This window comes from Acromyrmex echinatior, chromosome 6 (assembly GCF_024713525.1).
Source record: "Acromyrmex echinatior isolate Ae372 chromosome 6, ASM2471352v2, whole genome shotgun sequence".
NCBI lineage: Eukaryota > Metazoa > Arthropoda > Insecta > Hymenoptera > Formicidae > Acromyrmex > Acromyrmex echinatior.
In genome coordinates, this window is record NC_141857.1 from 5,459,327 (window position 1) to 5,484,578 (window position 25,252).

General features: G+C 33.7%; 3 protein-coding genes across 12 annotated transcripts in view; 2 read left to right on the plus strand and 1 right to left on the minus strand.

Moving 5' to 3' along the window:
- The window catches only part of LOC105154010 (trehalase), a 51,024-nt gene extending 38,778 nt beyond the window's left edge, over positions 1-12,246 (plus strand). For 5 of the 7 annotated variants that reach the window (XM_087407417.1, XM_087407412.1, XM_087407413.1 and 2 more), the window contains 5 exons: positions 72-854; positions 1,217-1,350; positions 2,188-2,741; positions 2,980-3,230; positions 7,730-12,246. In XM_087407417.1, coding sequence (XP_087263543.1) covers positions 72-854; positions 1,217-1,350; positions 2,188-2,741; positions 2,980-3,230; positions 7,730-7,865 — 1,858 coding nt within the window. In that variant the 3' untranslated portion in view covers positions 7,866-12,246. Of the gene's footprint in view, positions 1-71; positions 855-1,216; positions 1,351-2,187; positions 2,742-2,979; positions 3,236-3,332; positions 5,544-7,729 lie in introns of those variants that run through there. The other 2 variants (XM_087407415.1, XM_087407416.1) reach the window with 2 other exon arrangements.
- Positions 12,247-12,348: 102 nt separating this feature from the next.
- On the minus strand, positions 12,349-21,620 carry LOC105154012 (leucine-rich repeats and immunoglobulin-like domains protein 3). 4 transcript variants are annotated; one of them, XM_011069231.2, is made up of 14 exons: positions 21,422-21,620; positions 18,876-18,947; positions 18,651-18,794; positions 18,377-18,514; positions 18,164-18,304; positions 17,623-17,910; positions 17,344-17,487; positions 17,030-17,268; positions 16,781-16,927; positions 16,344-16,658; positions 15,876-16,178; positions 15,501-15,776; positions 14,928-15,218; positions 12,349-14,770 (listed from the first exon to the last, which is right to left on the minus strand). In XM_011069231.2, the coding sequence occupies exons 1-14, from the start codon at positions 21,493-21,495 to the stop codon at positions 14,652-14,654; spliced, it is 2,691 nt and encodes an 896-aa protein (XP_011067533.1). In that variant the 5' UTR covers positions 21,496-21,620; the 3' UTR covers positions 12,349-14,651. The 4 variants fall into 4 exon arrangements, with proteins under 4 accessions (XP_011067533.1, XP_011067532.1, XP_087263534.1 ...); XM_011069230.2 differs by having other exon boundaries at positions 15,897-16,178; positions 21,098-21,610; XM_087407408.1 differs by having other exon boundaries at positions 12,349-14,767; positions 21,098-21,610.
- Positions 21,621-21,640: 20 nt separating this feature from the next.
- Positions 21,641-24,960, plus strand: LOC105154013 (protein FAM98A). Its single transcript, XM_011069232.2, has 5 exons — positions 21,641-22,337; positions 22,486-22,852; positions 22,960-23,250; positions 23,346-23,644; positions 23,877-24,960. The coding sequence occupies exons 1-5, from the start codon at positions 22,300-22,302 to the stop codon at positions 24,394-24,396; spliced, it is 1,515 nt and encodes a 504-aa protein (XP_011067534.1). The 5' UTR covers positions 21,641-22,299; the 3' UTR covers positions 24,397-24,960.
- The last annotated feature ends 292 nt before the right edge of the window (positions 24,961-25,252 follow it).

Here is a 25,252-nt window from a genome sequence, read left to right on the forward strand (position 1 = left end):
TCAATTGTACGCGATCGAGAGGGTCTCGTGCTCGTCGAGCAGTCAAGTAGCCATGTACCGTGCCTTTCCAGTGAGATATACTGCCACGGCGATCTGCTGCACACGGTACAAATGGCCGGCATATACAAGGACTCCAAGTACTTCGTTGATATGAAGATGAAACGGCCGGCAAACGAGACGTTGGCGTCGTTCTGGGCCTTCATGAAAAGCGTGAACAACGCGCCGAACAAGCACCAGGTGGAGAAGTTCATCAATGACACATTCGAGCAGCCAGGTTACGAGTTCGAGGACTGGGACCCGGCCGACTGGACGGCCACTCCCAAGTTCCTGCAGAACATCGAGGACGACGAACTGCGGAAGTTCGGCTCCGATCTCAATCACATCTGGAAACTGTTGGGCAGAAAGATGCGGGACGACGTGCGGATTAACGAGCAGCTCTACTCGATCATCTACGTACCGCATCCGGTGATCGTGCCCGGTGGACGATTCCGCGAGTTTTATTATTGGGATTCGTACTGGATCATCAAAGGCCTATTGTTGTCGGAAATGCACAACACCGTCAAGGGCATGCTGAACAATTTCGTTAAGATAGTGGATAAGATCGGTTTCATACCAAATGGCGGTAGAATCTACTATGCGATGCGCTCGCATCCGCCACTGTTGATACCTATGGTAGACGAATATCTGAAGATCACCCATGACGACGTCTGGTTGAAGGAGAATCTCTGGTTGCTGGAGAAAGAGTTCAACTTCTGGATGACCAACCGTACCGTGGATATTGAGAAAAATGGGATCAATTATACGCTCGCTAGGTATTACGAAGAGTCATCAGGTCCCCGACCGGAGTCTTACAAGTAAGTACCGCGATTTCGTAATAGCGTGAATGACGTTGCGGATTTTGAGAAGAACTAAATGATCTAGAGTTGAAGCAAATGAGTTAAAGTATATATACGCGGATATAATATATATTATTTTTGACGATACTTATGTTTATTATCTTTACGTCAGTTTGTAAGTTGCGTTAATGCGTTGCGCAATGCTTTGTATTTTTTTTGTGTTTGTTGAATTATTTACAAGAGATTCTGACTCTCTTACGAGATGCACGAAATCAGCATTAATTTTGGAAATTCCATTAATAATTAGTAATGCTACTCTCACTTTCGATGTCAATTCTGACATTTCCATCCTTTTTTTAATCTCGCGATTTGGTGATCAGGGAGGACTATCTGACGAGCCAAAGTTTTCGAACCGCCGAAGAGAAGGACAATTATTATTCGGAATTGAAAACGGCGGCCGAGTCCGGATGGGATTTTTCCAGTCGATGGTTCGTACACGAGGGTACCAACAAGGGTAATTATCATTCCTATAATTGCTTCCCGCGCGAGGAAAATAAAGGTCTTTATGGGTGAGCGACGTTGGGTGCAGCAGTATTACACGCGAGTTTACGAGTACAGTTTAAAATAACTTTGATGGCTAAATAAAGCGTTATTGTCACAGAGGCGACAGAATTATAAGCTCAATAATGATAATATTTGTTATTTAATAAGGAAGAAACAGATATTTATATATAAAATAGACATATATATGTTTATGTATAAAATAATATGTATAAAACAATATATATAAAATAATATGTATAAATATAGGAAATCCCGCATTAAATAATTCTTTTGCGTGTAGATTCTTTGATTATCCACGATGCCCATTAGAAACTACTATCGTACACTAAAAAAAGCTAAGAGCGCAATCCTGTTTGTTCGTCATAAATTTTTTTAATAGATTGAACCGAAGCTATAATGACGTATTACACATACATGAGCAGCATTACCCACAATTATCGTGCTATTCCACATTAAACACCGTATCTTCAATGAGATCTGCGCGCACTTCAAGGCCCTCCAGCTCGTTTCTTAAGTGAAAGCAATGTTCGAGGCATCGGTACTCTAAAATTGATTTTCGCAAAAACTGCACGTATTGCAACTGAAATCGTTAGATCGTGTCGTTTTTTTCTGCACAGCGTTTAAACTGCCCCTACCTCACTCAATTCCATCATAATGAAATTGAAAACTCGATTTAACTTATTTTATAAAGTGATCGTAACGAATTGCGCTTCGATATAACGGCTTCTCGTAAGAGCAACTTAGCTTGTAAAAGAGAACTAGAGGCTGATAGCCAGATGGATTTCAGGTAATCTAACAAATCTCAAGACCAGATCTATAATTCCGGTCGATCTGAACACCTTCTTACATCGAAACGCTATACTGCTGGCGCAGTACAATCGTCAGATGGGTAATGAGACAAAGGCCGCATATTACGATGACTTGGCTGAGAAATGGAAAGAGGCGATCAAGATGGTATTGTGGCACGAGGAGGTGGGTGTTTGGTTGGACTACGATATATTGAATGACATCAAGCGAGACTACTTCTATCCGACTAATATTTTGCCACTCTGGACGGACTGCTATGACACTTCTAAGAGAAGTGAATACGTGTCGAAGGTGCTTAAGTACCTCGAAAAGAATCAGATCATGTTAAATCAGGGCGGCATACCGACGACATTAGAACATTCCGGTGAACAATGGGACTATCCCAATGCCTGGCCGCCTCTCCAGTATTTCTTCATCATGTCGTTGAATAACACAGGCGATCCATGGGCGCAGAGACTAGCCTACGAGATTAGCCAGAGATGGGTCCGTAGCAATTATAAGGCTTTCAATGAGACTCACAGCATGTACGAAAAGGTAAAGTAAGGTTCTGATGAAAAAAAACGAAAACAAGAAAGAATATAAATGAAATGAAAGAATATAAATTTGTGTACATTGCGATTTTGAAAAAAAAAACTCATGTCGCATTAAAAAATAAAATTATTATGTCGAAAATGTTAAATCGTTCGATAAAAAAAAATGTTTTCTAAATTGTTTATGCAATTGTCTTCTGAATAAATTTCTAAAATAAGAGTAAATAGAATTTTGTTTGCAGTACGACGCGACCGTCTCGGGTGGCCACGGTAGTGGAGGTGAGTACGAAGTACAACTTGGTTTCGGCTGGTCAAATGGACTCGTTATGACATTGTTGGATAAGTATGGTGACAGGTTGACCGCGGAGGATTACTTTTCGGCAGACGCCGTGGTTGAGAGTGCGGCGTCTGCACCGCCAGTCATTTCACCAGCTGGTCAAATGCTAACCGGGCTTCTAGGTATCATCATAACATTAGCAGCGGGATTTATAGGGTGAGGTGAGTGTCGAACTGATAGATTTGTCTTTACAAAAAAAAAAGAACAATGGGAAAGACTTACTCACATTAAAAGAATATTTTTTGCTCTCTGTTTCAGACATCCATGTGACCTAAATCAGCTAGCATAAAATTCGCGAAAAGATACATTAGAAAAATCGATACGTATCGATCGATGATAGTAGATACTTCCAGTCTTGAAGAAACGGAAATTGATCTAAATAATATTTTCACTCTTTTTTCTCGCTCGTTTGATTTGTATGATTTAATAATTGAACGATCGATGAAGAGAGCGTAAAACGGGTATAAAAGGACCAAATAGAAGCAAGTGCGGGCACTGTTCTTCTTATATTATTGTAAGACACTCCAAGTGTGCGAGAGGGCCTCGAAAACAGCGTCATTTTTATTCTTTTGCCACACATGCTTCCAAAGAATATTCTATAAGCCACAGGATATATTATATATTAATGATATTATTTGCATTTAAGTAACATTTTAGAAGGGACATGCATCTTTGTTGCCTTACTTGCGATATGTCATTGATATCGTACTGTTGTTTAAATTTATTATCATATGATATTGTATCTACCATTCCGCACTTTTTACATTCCTCATAATTTATGATTATTTTACTAAAAATATCTGTAGTACATATTTTCTCTGAGATTGTCTCTAAGAGTATATCGCCAGTATGCCTAAACATATTTGCAAATATGTGCCTTTTTAGTTATGGAATTATGTCGTTATATTATTTATAGGAATGTCTTGGTCCTTCTCACTGACGGCTAACGTAGACAGGATCTATTATCGCTAGACAATCTTACTTAATCGCTCCATCAGACGTGCGCTGTTATGAGGTATATTCTGTGATCATTTAATGAACTACTTCGCTGGTCGAATTATGTTCTATTATCCTTCCATTGCAGGAATTTATTCTTTATCTTTAGATCTAAAACTTTAAAAATACCGCAGGCGATATCTCGAATTTAGTTTCTACGACGTATACTATAAATCGCTGTATATTATATTTTATTTTGAGATTAGCCATTGATACACTACTGTACTAGTATTATTAGGATAGATAAATTATTATATCGCGCATATCTATGTAACAAACAAAAATATCAATGTCTCCAAGATTTTCCGGAGACCGATTCCTCAGAATAAGGTTCCTTGACAGGAAAAAGGAAAGGTACAAAAGTGAGAAAATGAAAAAATTAAGGGAACAGTTTGCAGCAAGACTAGTTACAAAATAAAAGATACAACGGGAAAGATTCCACTCTCTCTCTCTCTCTCTCTCTCTCTCTCTCTCTCTCTCTCTCTCTCTCTCTCTCTCTTTCTTCTGAGAGACGAGTGGACTCATCTAGTCAGTTATGCGTACGGCGCCTAGCTATCTTATTTTTATGAGTCGCAATAACAACATCGTGAAGGCTCGGCGTCGCCAAAATTACTCCTCTAATCTTCGTCGTTACTCGAAGAGTGCCTTATATATAACTTGAATCTAAAACGGGCGGATAACACGAAGTATTAAACGAGTTGAGGAAAGCGCGAGAGGATGGACAATGAACGAACGACCGTTGACGGTTGACAGTCCATAACGATGACTGATAGTTTGCTTTCAATTCGCGAATTACCGCCTCTATATTTTATAATCCTCTCTTGCCCATTCGCGACAATCATTCCCCTTGTAGTAATTTTGTGAGCTCGACATATACGCAATATACTTATAAATATTGGAGCAAAATATTAGAACTATGATCTCGAAAATTACTATGTCTGCATTCGTCGAATCTATTGAATAAATTCTAAAGAAAAATAAAGAATATAGGAAATTTAAGAAACATATTTAAAAAAAAAGTTTATCATAACTGCTTTAAGATAGTTTATTTGTAAAATATGAAGATCTCTAATACAATTACATATACATTTAAATATTGGCACAACTTGACAATTTATTTGATTGTAAAATTATTAATTAGCGCACAAACAGCATTAATGAATTATCCGCCGATTATTTTATGTTTTTAATCTAGAAGAAATACCGCCATTTTTTAGAATTTTATTATAGCTGAGCGACATTTAATAACGCATGAGTGTATACAAAACTCGCGTTTGTCTTGCCCCAAATAATATTGCACGGTTTCTTTTTCAGTCGTAATTATATAACAATACTCGAGGTAATTGTTTTTATTAATCGGATACCATTTTTCCTTTTCCCACAGCTGTTTGTGCGAAGCAATGTGTTATGCATGCTCCCTGCATCCAAATCCAGCTCCCTGAACAATAACTTCAATAAAATAAATAAATCGAATGTCTATGTGTAAACCCATCCTGCGATGTACCGAGTATTGCATGCAACCGTTTACGTTATTCTGTAACATATCCGTAAAGTAATTACTTAAAAATAATAATTACTTAAAAAAAAGAAACATTCCAGATACATTCGTCAAAACTAGATCGAATAAATACGCTCCTTCGTTCTGTTTGGTAAGTCTACGCCTAATGAGCAACCGGATTTGTCAAGGATCAGTTATGAAGGAATTGCATTTACGAGATGAATTCGTTAAACCAGTATTTTCCGGTATTAACACGATACCAGAAATTAAACGTAATTATGTATGAGTAATTTGTATTTGTTTTTTTATGTGTAATTAAATACAGATGTGTGTATATTTTTAAATGTTTGCATAAGAATGCATTGTCAATTTGCACACAAGGATATTCCTTTCGATGGATAGCATTCGAAGAATCTTTTGTTACAGCAATAATTATCATTCCACCGCGAGTGGAAGTTTTCGCGCACCTTCGGTGGAACTTAGTGTACCATTAATAGTAATTATGTAGATAACATTCGAGTCGTGATGATCATACAGGATGACCCAAAATATATCTGAAGGCAGAGAAGTATTCGAAGACGTTTTCTTTAAAAAAAATTTAATTTAAAGAAGAAATTCAATATAATAAAGATATAAATTTTTGCAGAATCAAGTTTTTTTCTTGAATTAAAGGATTTAATAGGAATTTAATAGGGATTTTACAACCGGCAAAAAATTTGAAAATTATACGCAGTTTAAAATATGGCTAAATTTCCAAGCCGTTGATTTTTTAATTACTTATATGAATATCTAGTAAATATCTTAATTACGATTTAAATGAAGTATTTAGACTTTAGGCTCCTCAAAATTAAATACACCTCGGATGAAATTTTTCTTTAGAGGGAGGAACTATAATACTCACAAAATAAACAAGAAATACTACACAAGAAATAATAAAGCCTTACTTCTTTATTCGCGTTAATTACAATATTTCTGCCATTAGAATAACGCGAATTTTTAGACACTCCGATATATGTCACTATTACATGAAGAACACCGTGGTTTCGACGTTATTGCAACAGGTGTGATGAAGCTACTAATTGCATGTAGCTATCAGTATCTCCCGTGAATGTATCGATACAATTGCTAGCACCAGCACACGTGCTGGTGCAGAGAAAAAGAAGGAAACGAATGGCCGTCAGTGAACAATACACGTGATGTAGGCGTGACTGCATTTGCCATTCAAACTTTTTGCGCAAATTCCTGCCAGCGTTAGATCGTGCTCAAGGACCTGCGATTGAACTGATAAAATGCGGTAATCCCATGTTCACCGAGTCGTTTGTGTTTATAAAGATGCGAAGACGAACAAACATTGCGCAGTACCGCGTAGGCGAAGGAATTATTTTCGAGAGCGGAAGATTATTTAGTTTATTGATATAATAAATTAAGAAGAAACAGAAATTGTGATAAATTTTTTCGATCGCGATAAAAATGTGAAAGTGAGATTGCTCCTGTGAAAAATGAGGCTTTTTAAATTTATGAGAACTTGATGACATTTCAAAAAGGATCTGTATTTGGAATTGAATTAACATTTTAAAATAAGAGAAAAATAAAATTTGTTTTGTGTTTTTAATAAATTGTATTTTTTTTTTAATCGAAAGAAAGATAGATGTTTCACAGGAAAATACCATCTTGATGTTTGAAAAAATTAACTGCGCACAGCACTTTTATAAAGAAATTTTGTATATTTTGGTATATTTCCAATATAATTATAGTATCATTAATCATTAATTACAATAATTGTAATAGAAATCTGATCACAGAATTACAAAAAAAAAACAGTGCACGGAGATGGACGATAATCAAAGATTGTTATTTAATATCGTATTACTTCTTTATAATGATAAATGATTGACATTATTGTTAATTATAATAAGTCATAATTTACAAAATGAAAGCAACACTCGTTCAATGTGTGCGTGCGTGTGTGTGTGTGTGTGTGTGTGTGTGTGTGTGTGTGTGTGTGTGTGTGTGTGTGTGTGTGTGTATATATATACATTAAACGAGTGTTGCTTTCATTTCGTAAATTATATATATATATATATATATATATATATATATATATATATATTGTAGGAAATTAATCACCAGCAGATATCTTAACTAGTTTTTTCTTTCACAGGCTGGTTATGTACAAGAGACGACATTATTACACGCCCGGTCCGTCGACAAACAAGAGGAACGTGCTATCGAGTGGTAGCAATCTGTACCGAAAGCGAATCGCATATACCGAATTGAAGGATATGAACAACGATTGATGACCGCTCGTTGTCTAGACCGAATATCGACTTGTTACATGACTAGTGAAAGCAAAAGTACGTGCACACTTGTAGGAGAAAAAAAGAAGAAGATAAACAGTTGGCAGAATATATCAGGATGGAGTTATATTAGGAATGATGTCAGGATGAAGAGAAGTTCCGAAACGCTAATACAGAAGAATACACTCGCAAGAGAAGAAGAATCAGCGCAGAATATTAAATGGAGATGGAAGACCTACTAGCGAGAGAATGCGTTCGAAGATGGAACGTAGCGTGAAGCTTCGACAAGGTCTTTCAGCTTGTGAAATCGAATAACGACAGGATCGACGATCGTGCAGGATCTCGGAGATATGAGCTGAGGTTTATTTAATTCTAGTTCCGTTTAGCTTAATGCAGAGTTGAAATAAGGAAGAAGCAGGAGTAGATTTATATGTTTAATATATATTTAAAAATCAGGATAAAGAGAATGCGTGTGCATGTGTGTATGCCTGTGTGTGCGTTGTGTAGGTACACGAAATGGCCTACTCTTGTGATTGGATTTAATTTTAATTTAGTGGAATATTAGATAAAAGAGTGTAATGGAGTTTCATAAATTATTTATTGAATTTGCTGAAAGATACTATATATCGTGCGGGAGCTCCACAGTGCCCTTTTGAGCAGGATTCGTTTAAAGGAAGGAAAACGTTGTTTGCTTCGATATTACATTTGATATGCTGTTTACCGGGCTAATATTATTATCTTTAAAGATAATTTTCACGAGCGTGAAACCGATACGCTAAACGACTATTTAAGCGTAAAGTCAGAATCTACAGTGCCATCCAAAAAGATAACTGTATGTATGAAAATCAATTCTGTATAATGTTATGTATACCGAAGTAAGACTTTCTTTCGCGGCGATGAGAAAGTTTGAGCGGCGTTTTTATGAGTATATCGCGCTATAATGACTCACGGAAAGTAATTTTATAATGAGATATGTTATAATGACGAATTGATTGATAAAAAGAAAAACTGTAGCAAAAACGAAGATCGAACGCTATTTGCGGACTAAATAATGCGTACGTATAAACCTGCGAGATTGACGAGTATACGATTTATAGAGTGCTATGTCATGTGTGGCAGAAAATCACAAAATTAAATAAATATGTATATGTGTGCATATATATATATATATATATATATATATTATAATTTATAATTTTATATATATATATAATATTAAATTATATATATAAATTTTATATATTATACATATATAATCATATATATGTATAATTTAGATAAATGTAGATAATTGACAAATAAATTATTGAGGATGTTGTATTTTTGCTGATATTTTTATATGTAAGGGAGCACATTTATCTCGCGTTACTAGCGATCAATTCATGGGTGTCCATTCGATTAAAAATCGGTGCGTCGTGTGCGACAATTGATCTGCATCTTTAGTTATCTGTATTAGAAGACTTGGCGATGTGTAGGAGGTTGAAAGTTTCTTTGCCAATCTTACAACAGAGCTTTCACGCGCTCAATTAGTTTTATCTGTTAACTCTAGCAACTCCATGATTTTATGGTATTTATATTTTATTTAGCATAAAACAAGGCTGCTAAGTAGAATTATTCTAGAACTATTGAAAAACCTATAGAATGTACATTTTGTTGCGTCTGCGTATTTAACTTTGCTCTCTCGTTACGTATTACTAAGCGACCGTAATGACTCAAAACGATCATTTTTTGTAGGTCGTTTTTCGATGGCGTCGCAGATATTGTGATTTTTGAATGTATAGAGACGAGCATTAAATGATATATATATGAGAATATATATATATTTTTTTGGCCAGTGTGCGATACGAAAATATCTAATGTTTCTTTTGCGACGTGTTCGAGAAAGTCTATAACGAGATTGTACGGAACTTCTCATTTACGCACGTTCCACAGATTATGACCTAAGTTAATTGTAAATAATTATTCATATATAGGAGAGAAATACGTGAGAAGATATCTAATTAGTATATCATGATGTAACATATGATCTTACATCATAGTGTCATATATAACAAAAAATTCGATCTATTAAGAGAATACCTTTTTCTTCTTTTTATGTATTCTTTTTATGATATAGACATCTAGAAATTACATAAAAAAATAATTTCTGTTACTTATATATTAATAGAGTTCGTTAAATTCTTGAGTTTGTTAAGTTGTCGTACACGACACATTTAATCGAATGCCCGAGACAAATAAAACAGATAATTAAACGAAGATGCAGTCAGATTTAACTGCCACTGATAGAGCGATTTTTCGAAAAAAGATATCACCGATCTCAATATTATGATGAAATAGAGCGTTTGGTGTCGTGCTTACTGTGATCCTTACTCTCGTTGTCGTCTGCTTATTTTTAGATTATTACGGCCGCGTATACATGGATCATGCAGCGCGTAGTGCCAAGAGATGTGACAGATCGGCAAATCTAGGATGAATAATATTACGTAAGAATCAATCGGCCAAAAATATTTGAAATTGTTTAGCAAATTGTTAGCCGCAAAATCTAGGTTTTAATTAATATTATTAGTATACATTTCTGTAAATAGTCTTTCGAATGTATTGATATCGCCGGCGTCTTGATCTCGAATGGATCTTCGTTTAAGTAACAACGACAATGAAAAAAAAAAGATAATTAGGAAAAGATGATAGGAAGACGTCTGCATCATGTAACATTAGCGTATATCATTTTGATCATAAATACGCTCTGTAAATAGTTCCTTTCTATCTGCCTCTTTCAGATATATGTATAATTAAAGCTCTTAGTATTCTAATTACGCAGCCTTTTGCATCAAATTTTAATTGACTTGATTTTAATTCGCATTTGTGTATATAATTATACAATATTAAAAGAGGCCGACATGAGATGTCATCGAATTATAATCATTTAAAAAAATCTATTATAATGTAATGTAATTTACATTACCAGTAGCAAAATTATTTGATGCAATGGAATGCAAGTTTTAAATTGCCAATTTGTAATTATGACGAATTTATCTTGCGTTCCCGCGCGGAATTTCGGCCTACGGCTTCATTAAAGCGAGAATGCCTGAGGAATTCTCAATTAGACCAATTCGACGATACTTTATGCTGCGTTATTATTCCTTCCTACAATCGTTTGTATGGAAGCTAAAACGCGATGCCATAGGGACGTGATTGCATGTAGTAAAGTTTTACACAGGTATCGATTAGATATAATCATATAAGTGAAGAGATCGAATTGTTAAACTTTGTATGACGGTAGTTTTTTGAATCGCGCGCGTCCGAAGTTCGTTGTAACGAGGATCGATTGCAAATAAACGATGTCTCGTATTGGAGATATGCTACCTCAAAGGAAGCGTTTTCTTATATTTCAATGCATATGTACACGCGGCGAAATTCGCATCACAAAAAAATGCAATCGGCAAATTGGATTTTCTTCCCATTATGATAAAATTCTTTAAGATTTTCTCATATAAATCTACTCTTACATAATCCGGCATTAAGCAGTAATGCAAATGTTCTATTTTAATTAGCGAATAATGTTATTCATGACGATAGCAATATTAACAGAAAACGTGCGAGAGTGAGTTAAGTTTCTGCTGATATGACATTAATTATGTGGAAAAAGCAAGTGATACTGTTATTTTTCACAAATTTGCGCAAATAAATGTCAGTTTTCAAGAGAATTATCAGAGAATATTGATCTCTCTCGCAGCATAAAAAAATTAAATTTTATAAATATATTACATATATATATTAAGGATTGATGATTTTTAATTGCTCGTCAATATTTTAAAGGACAGAACAAGGTTAATGCACGTACATATATATTACTTGGTAATATTTCTGTACTGAAAAAAATAATTCTTCCTCTTATTTCGTATTTTTTTAATCTTTCGCTCTTTATAAAAAAGAATTATTGAAATAAAAATTTAATTATTATATATGTAATTACATGAAAAGAATGCGAATTTCAGCCGCGCGATAAATACAAGCGAGCAACAAATCTCAAAATTAAAGAGGATTGTAGAATATATGTATTATATATATGTACACTTGAATAATTGTGATACTTGGAAATAAGTAGGACATTTTTGCTGTACATTGCATTTGGTTTCTCTCTATCTGTATTACATCGAAAACAAAACCCTCAGTCGCATCTAGAAAAATTCTAATGATATATACCTATAAATAGAAAATATTTATTGAGCACTATGATCAAAGATAATTTTGTCTGCAATTCTTTACAGTCATCTCGATAAAAATGTATGTATGAATAAGTTTATATATGTGTATATACATTTATTCGGTGCCTTCATTAGTGTTAACTTTTTTAGTAAAATTATAGTTAATACTGAAATAAGTTTATGCATTCTTCTCTTCTTCCATTAACTTAAGGATAATTTGTTATAAGGTAAGTGATGTTAAAAAGCTTTAATATTGTGGATAAATAACGTACGAGATATATTGTAGATGATTATTTGTATTTGTACACAATACTATATAACAAGGAAAATACTGAATGAGAAACAGATGCCTTATTTGGTGTATCACACGGGCGCAAGCCTAAAAATCATGTCGCAATAGAGCATCTCTCTCTCTCTTTCTCTCTGTTGACTATATAATTTAATACTCATAAGGAGAAAACAACTCTACACAGACTACATTAATGAAACATACATGTATCTTCTTTTTCCTCCCCGTCTTATTCGAAAACTGCTCTCACATATCATTTAAACATATACATTACGAGTTACACAAATAATTGGAATATTACAGACTATTTTTAATTTATACAATACTTGAATTTTACTTGTAATGAGCACGTTATACTCTGCGCATATAAGACACTTGCGTAAATAAGGAGTAATAATTCATGGAAGGAATCACGCGAGTTTACGGTTAATTAAGTAGTAAAAGTAGTACTGGCTCTTCGTCTTGTGCGAATTTCATATGATTCTTTAAATTCTCTTTTTGCAATATAAGTGATAGAAAAATATATAGATTATATACATTACGAAAGTTTTCTCTCAATAATATCCATTTGATGCAGTAAAGGCATTCGTTGAAATTTTTACTTTCATAATAATCACTTGCGCGTTATCGCGTTTGAATCTTTTTATTAAACAATATCCTCGCTCTCTTTCTCCTACTGTTTCTTTCTTCTAAAGAGCATCTTCAAAAGTTCTTTTACTTATACATATAAAATGTACATATCGAATGAATCGAAATATTCATAAGCAAAAACTGTCACAAGTACACGATGAAAAAGCTATTAATATTATTAAAAGTACACAATTTTATCCCATAACGACATAATATCAATATATTCAAATATTTTAGACTGAGTATGAAATAAAATGAGATACTGCAATCAACAAAAAAATGTTTTTACATTGTTACGTAATAGAAACTTCGGTCTAAATATCTCGCAATCATACAGATTTCAATATGCAAATACAAAAATCACAGAGGAAAACAAAAATAAATTTTTATATCTTTCATAATTATTAATATGTAATAATGAAGAACCTCGAGATCCCCAACACAAACACTACTCAAACCCTGAAAACAACTATAAACTATACGTAATAGTACGTGGAAGATTATCCGTAAAGTCTCATGTCGTATGCGTTTCAACTTAATCGATATAATACTAACGAAAATGCCTACGAAAGCTAAAGATCCTACATATCTGGAACACAATGTATCTATTAGTAATGAGCAACATTTTGATCAGTAAACGAATTAAATTAATTCAGAATACAGCGGTTTGATGTCGCGCACGACTGCGAAATAAAAGAGAAAACAAAGTATCTAAATTCAACGCTTTGGTGCATAAATATACATCCACCCACGTTAACAACGTTTGCGTTTTTCCAGAATGAAATATTTCTGTTCTCATATTTTCTTCTCATTCATAAATAGCCGCCTACGCAATAACTCTAGAATAAATATCTATCACAAAAGGCTGATCTAATATAGTGGCTTTTATAGTTTATATAGCAATGTCCTCGCGCGCGTCGCAATGGCTATATTCAGGAAAAGTGCAACACTTGTGCAATCGAGTAAATGTTTACAGAATACATGCTACAAGGAATGCGTTTAAATGTTAACGCCATAATTTGTTAAGCAATTTTCTGGTATGTTTAACAAGCGCCACAATTAAGCGGAACTTTAACAGCAGAACATTAACTTGACATTTCAAATTTTAAAATAGATAATATTTATACATTATTATAGTAAAAAAAAAATGGAATCTTGAGTTTCGTTCTCGCTTGAATACTGTATGTCCGAAAAATTATCCGCAAGATAGACCTAGATTCGTACAAGCATTGCATTTCCAAGAGATGCCAAATGAGCGATGCGCGCTATAATACTAATTTTATGGGGCCTTAATCTAACTATTTACATTTATATCGCTCGATGTTTCTACGTCGAACGAGAGTCGCGTCAATAATAAATACAATGACGATGTAAGTGTTTCGCTATCGTTTCTTATGTTGTACTTATGCCGTGACTCGCTGATCCTTATGTCCAATAGTAATGAATACTCTGTTGTGCATTGGACTGTTGGGCGGATCAACGTCCACTATAGGTCACTTTTTTGACAATGGGACTGATAAGTCCTTGCTCCTCATAATACTATGGCTCGTTAATGTACACGACTTGCAGAATATTTATATCCTTTAAAAAGCCGTGTTCACAAATACTCACTGCAGAAACGCTATAAGCGTTAACTCTGCTTGCTCAACTCGCATCTTCGTTTCAGATCGCGCTATCGACGTTTTCACTCGCATGTCGCTCGTGATTCGTGTAACGCAAGAGAGGATCGTTTATAGTTCCCATTTCTTCATCGTTATTGGCAGAGCTTATCACGACCTCTTCTGATAGAAATAAGAACATAACGTTATTTGCGATAATCAATAAAATACATTAATGTTAAACATAAAACCACATTGTAACAAACTGCGGTTTTATGATGGAAATATTAATGTTTTTACAGTCTTTAATAATTATTTACAATCTTTAAAAATTATTTACCGGGCAAGCATAATTGTAGTTGATCGTTGCTGGGATTAGTGCTGTCTCCGGTCCCACTGTCTTTACTGTGCTGTGAACTCGTGTCCAGGTATAACTGCGTTTGTACCTCTGGTACGCTGGTTAGTATAACAGTCGTCGTTGGTTGCGTGACGACGTCTTGCGTGGAATTCAATTGCCGTCTGGTTTTGTAAATCACGAGCACCCAGACCACAGAAGTAATGACCGCGCAAATAACCACGGTTATTATTATTATGCCTAGTATCTCGGATTCGTTCAGCGTGGAAACCGGAGCTATATATCAAATAAATAATCTTTTCTCATTATTGGAACTTACGTGAGATTTTTTCTTGTGTGTGCATGTGTAATTCTTTTTAATAATAAGATAGCTTATTGTATTTATTAAGTGTGCATCAACTACAATGTTTTGTTTCTACTTGCTCTTATTATTTTATTATTTGACATTTTCAAGAATTCTTTAATTATCTATTAATTTTTAAAAAATCATAAAATGTTTAGACAAGGAGAAATGTAGTGTTAAAATCCTTCAATCGTAATATTAATAATTAAAATTACCTGGCTTGACTGTGAGGTGCGATTCGCCGACGACGCTACCCAGTGAATTACTCATTTCGCACTCGTAGGTACCCTCGTCACTGGCGATTGTACTAACGATGATCAAAAGTTGATTTTCCGCAGTGAAGAAATGACGTTCCGTTGTTTGCAGCGGACTACCGTTCTTGCGCCACAATAACTTCGGACGTGGCGAACCGCTGGCCATGCATTCGAGCACGATCGAGCTACCTATCATTACTTCTTTATTCTCCATCGGTTTTACGAAGGATGGTGTTTCTAAAAAAAAAAAAAAAAATTCTTATAAGTATTATATAAAAGAATAATTTATATATTTTCGAAAAATGCTTTCGACTAGTTAAAAAAAAATAGCATTACTTTTTAAAATAGTATCATTACTTAATATTGTAAGAGTAGCGTTTGCAACAATAACACCAGCCAGATTTTGCGCAGTGCACGAATAAACTCCACTATCGGCCATTTTCACGTTTATTATGAATAGTACGTCGTCTGTCGGCATCATATGCATTCGTCTTTCCCTCGCAGCTGGAAAATCATTCCCACCGTCCTTCTGCCAGGCTATTTGCGGGGATGGTTGTCCCTCGGCAGAGCACTCTAGACGAGCGGTGCTTCCAGCAATTACTCGTATATCACGCGGAATTTTGGAGAACGATGGGAAAACTACGAAGAAAAATGTGTAAAGATTAAAATTTTTATATATATTCTATTACATATATTCTAAAAAAATGAGCCGTTAATTAATAAAATGTATAATATGTATATAGCTATATATATATATAGCTTCAGTAGCATAGTTAAAAACAGTATACAATATATTTAATTTACCCAACACGCTTAGTTTAGCTTTGGCAGAATATGTAGTTCCATACGTATTCGACACCATGCATTGATATTTTCCCGCTTTAGCATGGGTAATGTTAGTAAGAAATAAAATGGACGTTGCCTCGGTTACTCCGCTCTCAGAGGAACTGAGCTGGGTCTGTAAATTCACGTCACTTAACTCCACATTGTCATGTTTCCAAGTGAAATGCAGCGGTTTATCAGCGGTACTAGTTGCACGACAAATCAGTTTCACATCGTCTCCTTTGATACTCATTTGACTCGCAGGTTCTTCAATAATCCGCGGTTTTGGATATTTATCTATAAATAAACATAACAAAAAAATTTAATTAAAGATGTAAAATTATACACAAATAATATGCAAAATATAAATTATTCACAATTTTATTCAAATGTATAAAATTATTTATAATGATACTGACCACAAGTAAAATTTGCATAATGTAATTGAGTTAACGACATGCCCTGTAACCAATGTGGATAATCACAGTGCAGCTGAGCTTCACTGTATGGATGTTCTCGCAACCACATACTTAGCCATTGAAGTGTACAATCGCAAAGCAAGGCGCCTAGGTAAATAAAGATAATTTATATATATATATATTATAAAAGTAGCAAAAATAAATCACAATTATGCTCTTATATATTTGGTATGTAAGATTTAAACTTACTGGTATTCATTTTAAGTTTGCTCAGACTAGACATTGAAAGGAACGCGTTTTCTTGAATCGACGTAATATTGTTTCCGAGTAAATCAAGCTCGTCAACATGATTCAGACCAGTAAAAGCATTTTGATTTATGGATTTTATTCCATTGTGCGATAAGCGTAGTTTTATCAATTGACCGAGTGCAGAAAATGCGCCATTGATATCTTCTACTATGTACGACATCTGATTCGAATTGAGTTCCCTTTAAAACAAAGTAGCGTTTATATTAACAGTAATACATAGCAAACATTAAAACATATAAATATTAATAACATACAAGATACGAAGATTTGTCGTATAATTGAATGCTCCATCCGATACATATGCGATTTGATTATGATCCAGCTTAAGTCTCTCAAGCTTCATGAGAGATTCGAACGAACCTCGTTCTATAGAAGTCAATTCATTATGTGACAAGTCTCTGGAAATAGATGAGTATCCAAAAGTCAATGAAAGATAAGGGTAAAAATTTATAATCATTCGTATCACATCATTTAATTGTAGTATTTGCAACAAAAAATAATTTATTTCATGCAATTATGAAAACATTACTAACAGCTCTACTATCTTTTGGCTCATTTCCCATGCTTGAGGTTCAATCATTGAGATCTGATTGTGTGATAAAGTCAATTTTTTCAAATTCTCTAATCCGAACAAGCCTCCCTTCTCTATAGTAGTCAATATATTAAAGTCGAGGTGTAGTAATTCTAAATTTTTAAGCGGCCAGAAAGCTCCATCATCTAACTTATTAAGTTTGTTTCTTTTTAGATATAATTCCTTTAGACTCAATAAACTTTTCAGGCTTAATCCATGTATTTGTTGTAGATTATTTCTATTTACTTCCCTGTAATATTATCATAGACATTATAGATAATAAATTGAAGACACTGCTTTCTTACTATATATAATATTTCATATGTATAAATATTATAAAGATATTAAAAAAATATATATTAGGTGTTGGAATTAATTCGTAGCGTTTTACAAGTGATGGGAAGTACTTTCATTAATGTATTTTTTAATGCTCATGTGAAATAAATAACATTCTTTCATTAAAAAACGCTACGAATTAATTCCAACACCTAATAAATTCTTACAATATTCGCAATTTTCCCAGATTCGTGAAAATATCTTTCAGCTGTGTCAAATTGTTTTTGTTCAAGCGAAGTTCCTCCAGTGAAATAAGATTATCTAAACTTCCATTTTCGATAACTCTTATGTGATTTGCATTTAAATTCCTTCAAATTGAAAAATATTAGACAATGGAATTAACATATAATGTAATAAATTTGTAAGATTAAAATACATACAAATGCGTAAGTCGATTAGGAGCGAGAAAAGAACCCCTTTGAAGGACACTTATTTTATTCCCACTGAGATCCAGATATTGAAGATGTTGTAGATTAAACAACGCCGTCCCATTTATACTAGTAATTAAGTTGTGGGCTCTATAAAAAAATTACAATATTAATAATTATTGATCTACTGCATAAATTTTATTAATGATTGAATGATGAATTTTAAAAATAACTGCTGAAATTATATTTAAAAAACCTTTCCGATTTATACATGCCGAGTACTTACAATGTAAGATGAGTAATATTCTTAACAAATACAAGATCTGGCACTTGTGTTAAGCGATTTTTATTCACTCTGAGTTCCCGCAATTGTGTTGCGTCTGACAAGGCAATAGTAAAATTATCTCCGAGGAAGTTAGCACTTACATCTCTGAAATTATAGACAAATATGTATATAAACATTTTTGTCTTTAAATATTAAATGTTAAAAAACGGATGTTATAATGCTTACAATTTTTTGAGTTCCGTTAAATGAAGCAATGAATCAAATTCCAAATTAGGAATATTATTACCCTTTAATTCTCTAAAAAATAAGAAAACATAATATAAATAAATAAATAAATATATATATATATATATATATATACACATATATATATATATATATACACATATACACATACATATGTATATACTTAGAGTACAAAGATGTATAAAAAAATTTATATAATAAGTGTTAACATGGAGTGCACAGTCCAATAGGTGAAAGAAGTTCATATAAGTTTATGTCCAAAAATTCTTTATTGAAAAGTGTAAACGTTCAAAAATTCAACAAGATTCTGATAACCCATAGACAGAACTGTTGACTCAGAAAAAATGACGCTCAGTTATTGTTTGTGTATCTTGACTTTCAACTGTATCTTTAAACAATACCTTTATAAAAAACTGATAATAAAAGACTAATTTTGAGTATATGATATTGAGTTCGATATTGAATTCATTCTTTTAAAAGGAAAAAATTTCGAACTCTTGCAACTATTGTAATAATTTATAAAATTCGTTTGTACAAATCAAGATATATAATCCATAACTGAAAGTCATTTATTTCTGAGTCAGACTATAACACACAAAAAATATAAAGTAGTAAAACATAAGCAGTAAGCTGAGTAAGCGAATCGACCAGTCATAAGAAATGTAAGATAATAACGTAAGCAACAGCAAAATCAAGATGTCGATTTGCTTACTTCTGACATTTTACTGCTTAAATTTTTTTGTATTTTAATTTTGCCTAACAAATTATAAAAATAATTCTGCTTATAAATCTTTGCAAATTAATGATTCTTTAATGAAGCATTTTTAGATTTAAATTCATATGAACTTTTTTAATCTATTCATTAACACCGTATAAATTTCGTTTCAATCTTAATGAATATCCTGTACATTATCTTAAAATATAATATAAAATAATAGGTCTCTGCTTTTAGATTTCTTATAAGATATTATATAATAATATTTACGAACATTAATGTATAATCTTATAAACTTAAGCTATTTCAACATTATATAATGATACTGATAAATTATGTACAACATAAATATAAATATATAAGAATTATTTTACAATTATTTCTGTACAAAGAATATATTCTGCTTAAGACTTTTCTTCTTATTTAGATACACCTTTCAGAAAGCAGAAATGTTGTAGTTACATAATTATATATCTTAATACCTTAAATAGCATAGACATAAATTCTTAGACATGAATTCTTCTCCCCTACTTAGATCTTGCTATCCTTGATTCTGAGCATTAAAGGACTTAACAGTCAATCATCACACATAGCACCCTATATGGCTATAGAAACCTGGCCATGTATTTCTATAGAGCCAATTTCATCAATCTAACCATTTAGTAAAGGGACAGCAACCCACATGCAGCCATAACAACCAATATTACTCCCCCTCGATTTGACTTCCAAACAAAATAGTATAATAACAGTTATCATCCAATAAATAATAAATTGCTGCATAATAGTCATTGCTTGTGAACTTTTATTTGAGACATAAACACATAGATTGTTAATCGACATTTTTAATAAATTATCATATTTTATTATAAAATTATAACTTTATTAGAAATTATTAAAATAAAAATGTTTGAAAAATTATTTTAAAATAAAAATTACATTCATACTTTAGTTTCTCTTTTAATATTGTTTCAATAATTCAATAATTAAATTAATTTTTAATTAATATATAATATGTATATTGTGATTTAACAAATTACAGGTAAGACAAGAAATAGATTTCTTTAAACATTAAATTGTCAATTTATATTATAATATTTATCATTAAGTATTATTTCCCCATCCTTCAACTATCTTAAAAGCACAAAAATAAATTATAAAAATCACTGATAGCCGTAAAGTATCTATATCAGTGATTATTTTATTTTTGTTATAATTCTTCTATCTTATCTGTGTTAACTCATATAACACAAGCCAGGCCTTATAATCAGTAAGACCGTCCTCTAATTCTTTCAACGTGTATAACAAAGCATTATCACATCTTTATCCTGAAAATGATGAATGAAAGATACTCCACATACAGATTCATCCCCTGTGAAACCTGACTGACATCGCAAGAAAAACCTAGATGCCGATTGTCATATACAAAGCCAAAGTCGTTATCCTATCAACGCCATCCTGCCACCGACAGGTCACAGCGTTTACTCACAGGATCTCAGTCCACGGGGGCAGTCCGCTGGGCGCCTGGATCAGCTGCAGCTCGTTGCAGGCGACCAAATTGCCAAGGCAGGAGCATTCGACTGGGCAGCGATCTGTATTGTCGTTTGGCTCGGCGAAGGTCGACGATACGTTCAGCGTGAGCCAACATGCGACCAGCAGGAACACGACGTTCCATTTCTGCTCGAGTCGTCGCGCAAGGCGATGGTACTTCTCCGAGCACCACATCGCGCACAATACGCACGCACACATACACGCACGCACACTACCGTGTACCCCAGAGTTCGACTCTAGACGGTTGTACGACAATGCTCACCGCTGTCGTGCCGCATCATCGCCGTGGCATTGAAGGACAAATTCGACGAGCCCAGTGACCGAGCGAATTACCATAACACCACCGAGGAGCTGATGTATCCGCGTCGTTGTCAATTCAAAACAAACTCCTCGGCTTCACCCTCAGAAACGCTGTGACCTACGCACCATGATGACGCCTACGGAGTATGGAACAACCAGAAACAACTCCAATTGACGCGCTAACGCCGCGCCATCTCGCGAATTGCCTGAAATGGTGGCCGACGCGATCTTTACGGTTTTCGCACGTAAAACGAGGAAACTTGTCGTGAGATAAAAAAAATATACGTGGCATAGCCAATCAATTTACTGTTCTTACGGAAAACGAATAAGTTGATTCTCTAAGATTTCGAAACCGAGAAAATCAAGGATCTCGAAAATCGACAAAATATAAGAAGATTATAGTTGAGACATTATTGAAAATTTTTCAAGAATTTCTTTAATTTTTAAGAATTGCAATTCGGATTTCGCACTGCGGAAATCTAAATTCTTCAAAATCGACGAAATATTCTTTGACACTTGTCTGTGCACTAGCTTTACTTATAGCTCCACTCTATGATCGAAGCCTAAGGAAACATAACGTTGAAAACAGGTTGTATTGGTCTCCGAGCTTTCTTTGATTTCTTCTTATTGTGCAATTTGATCTATGTCAGTGCCATAACCGGTACCCGGTTCTGTGCATTGAATACATCGACGTCGAGGAACTGGGGGAGTTCAAGGCAGTGAAACGTTTCAAGCGTAGCTTGTATCTGCATTAATTTCCAGATAATACGTACACGGTATATGCTTATTGCATATCTTACTCCGTAATATTCGAATAATCCTTCCCAAAAGACGGTTGAAATGGAGGACAAGCTGTTACAGATGCTCCAAGATGTTGGGTGAGTAATTGGATTACTTTATGAAGGATTTATTCGGAGTTGAAAAGAATTGAAAACTTAGATATTTTGGTTAAAGTTTTTATTATTATAATGTAGTCGCACCTTTTATATTTTTTACCGAAAGAATAAATTTTCAATGATTTTATAGATACACTGGATCGATGCTTGATGCTAATAAGCTGTTGAATGCCTTAAAACTTGGCGCAAAATCGCCGGATTATACTAGTCTCGTAAGCTGGTTTACCGAGCAACTGGCGACATTTATAGATATAGATGAAACTGTTCATGCTACAACAAGCTCGGACGATGCTAGTTCCTTCCTCTTAGAGTTAAGCTTCTTTCTTAAAGAAATAGGATGTATAAATGAGAAACTGATGACTGGACATATGAATCAAAGACTAGCTAATGAATCTGAAAGAGCTATTCTTATAGAATTTTTAACAACAGAGCTTATGGCTTGTAAATTATTGGAGGTGAAATGTCCTAAAGAAGAGAAGCAAATAGAAGTCACCATTGTAAGTAATTTTAAATGTAGTATTTTAATTGTGTTTTTTTATACTGACATTGCAAAAGATTTTAATAAAATATACTGATTTAATGATATACTTTATGTTTTGTACAGGATGAAAGTGACACTGCGAGAACTTTGAAAAATATGCTGGTTATACTGAAGTTTCAAAAGCCACCAGACAATATTTCGCCTGACTTATTGTTTTCACGGCTAGAAACTAAATTATCAGAAGTTCTAAAGACTGTACCACCTAATCATTTAGATAAACCACTTATAGATGTCGAGCTTTCTGCTAAACAGTGGGAGAAACTAGGTCAGCTACAAGAAGAAATGCACAAAGAATATATAGTTCGACGTGAGATGTTGCTCAAACGTCTTGACGTTACAGTTCAATCATTTTTGGTAAGAACAAATGCTTTAAAAATATTTGTTTATATATATACAGATCAATATATTCGATGATCACTTCATTAAAAATTATACAATTTCGCTTATAGTGGTCTGATAGAATAAAGTCACAGGAGACTGAAGTAAACAATAGATACGACGAGAAAAGAAAGACTCTGAAAAATGAACCAAAAGTAACATTAGCCGATTTACTAGCAGCTAGAGACGATCTAGCAATAATTGAGAAAACAAGTAACGCGAGTGTTCGCAAGAATACACGAAGTAAAATCAACAGCGTTATTATTGGAGCAGTTCCGGACAGAGGTGGTAGACCATACGAACAAGAGCCACCTCCACCAGAGATGCCACCATGGCAGAAGGATAGAGTTCAAGGACCGCCATCATTCCAGTAAGTTAATAAAATAATATATTCTCTAAGATTTTTAGAGTATATCTCACTCTGAAGAGTAAAATCTCTCATTCTTAAAAATTGAAAATTTTTTCAAGATTGGCTCAATTTTTCACTCCTTATAGTCAGATTTCGCTCCAAACAAATTAGAGAGTAAAAGGATTGGGATTATAATCAAGAGATAATGAAATGATAGTATATGTGCATGTATATACATATTTCTTTTTTTCAGGGGCGGAAGAGGAGGAGGTGGAGGTGGAGGTGGACGCGGCGGCGGCGGTGGAGATAGAGGACGCGGAGGTAGTAGAGGTGGCAGAGGTGGAGGTGGAGGAGGTGGTGGTGGTGGCGGCTATCGAGATCATAAAGATGCTAGTAGTAACTTTGGCCAGAACTTGAATTATCAGCAGCAATCTCAATATTCCGGACATGGACATAGAGAATGTTATCCGGATCATAGAGATGCAGGAGGATATCAGAGAGGCGGTGGAGGTGGATCTTATCGTGGAGATTCTGGCATGAACTACAATCAAAATTATGGTCAAAGTTACGGTCAGAATCAGAATTATCAACAGCCACAATATTCCGGCCAGAGAGACTCGTATGGAGGTGACAATCGAGGTGGGAACTACTATCAGGACAGGAGAGAAAGCGGAGGAGGAAGAGGTAGAGTTCAAGGTGGATGGAATCAAGGTGCCAATAACTCGAATAGTTATCAACGTGGCGGCTACAGTAGGGGCAGAGACCAATACTGAAGATGTCACTTTGCGTACATTTTTAACGATAGCAGATTTCTCATGAAAAGATAAAGTTATGATATTAAAATAATTATAGTAATTATTTTAATTAGCTCATCACTTACGCTTATAATATACTCACGCACATAAATTTGATCTTAAAATAATGTTTGAGTTCCAAATATTTATAATAATGTTGTTGAATCATGTTATTTTTAAATTTCAGCTAGCTAACGAAATTATAATATTGTATTAAGATAGAATTATTATTTATCTCTTTCGTATATAGAACGCTACTTTTGTATTGACAGTTTTTAATTTCATTATTCGATTTATGTAAATATAATTACTGTTTTCTACGCAAATCGAAAGTATAGTAACTATGTAAATACATACTATAGTTGTTCATTTATCAAAAGTAGCGGATTGAAATTAATTTATAACATGAAGTATAAAGACTGTAAATTAAATCATTTGAATTTTGTATTGAATCGCACATCATATGTATCAAAATGTATGAAATGAATAATATTATGTATGTACTTGCAAGCATAATATACAAAATTCCCAATATATGAAAAATATTTCTGTACATGAATTATACATAATAATATCCCTTTTAATATTTTTTTATTTCTTAAAATAAATCTTTATTTCGAATTACATAAATTGAATGAAAAGTAATTTTGCATCCTCATATTTGAAAACATAGTTACACTTGTCCTAGTAATTTTTGAAATCTTACCTTCAAAATCTGGTAATTTTAGAAATACCGTTTGAAGAAATGATTCTTTCACGATGGCGCTAAGTTATGGAGTCTGTTCTTTAACCTAAAATTCTTGCACGGTTTACCTTTTCTCTTTTTCTCTCCAAT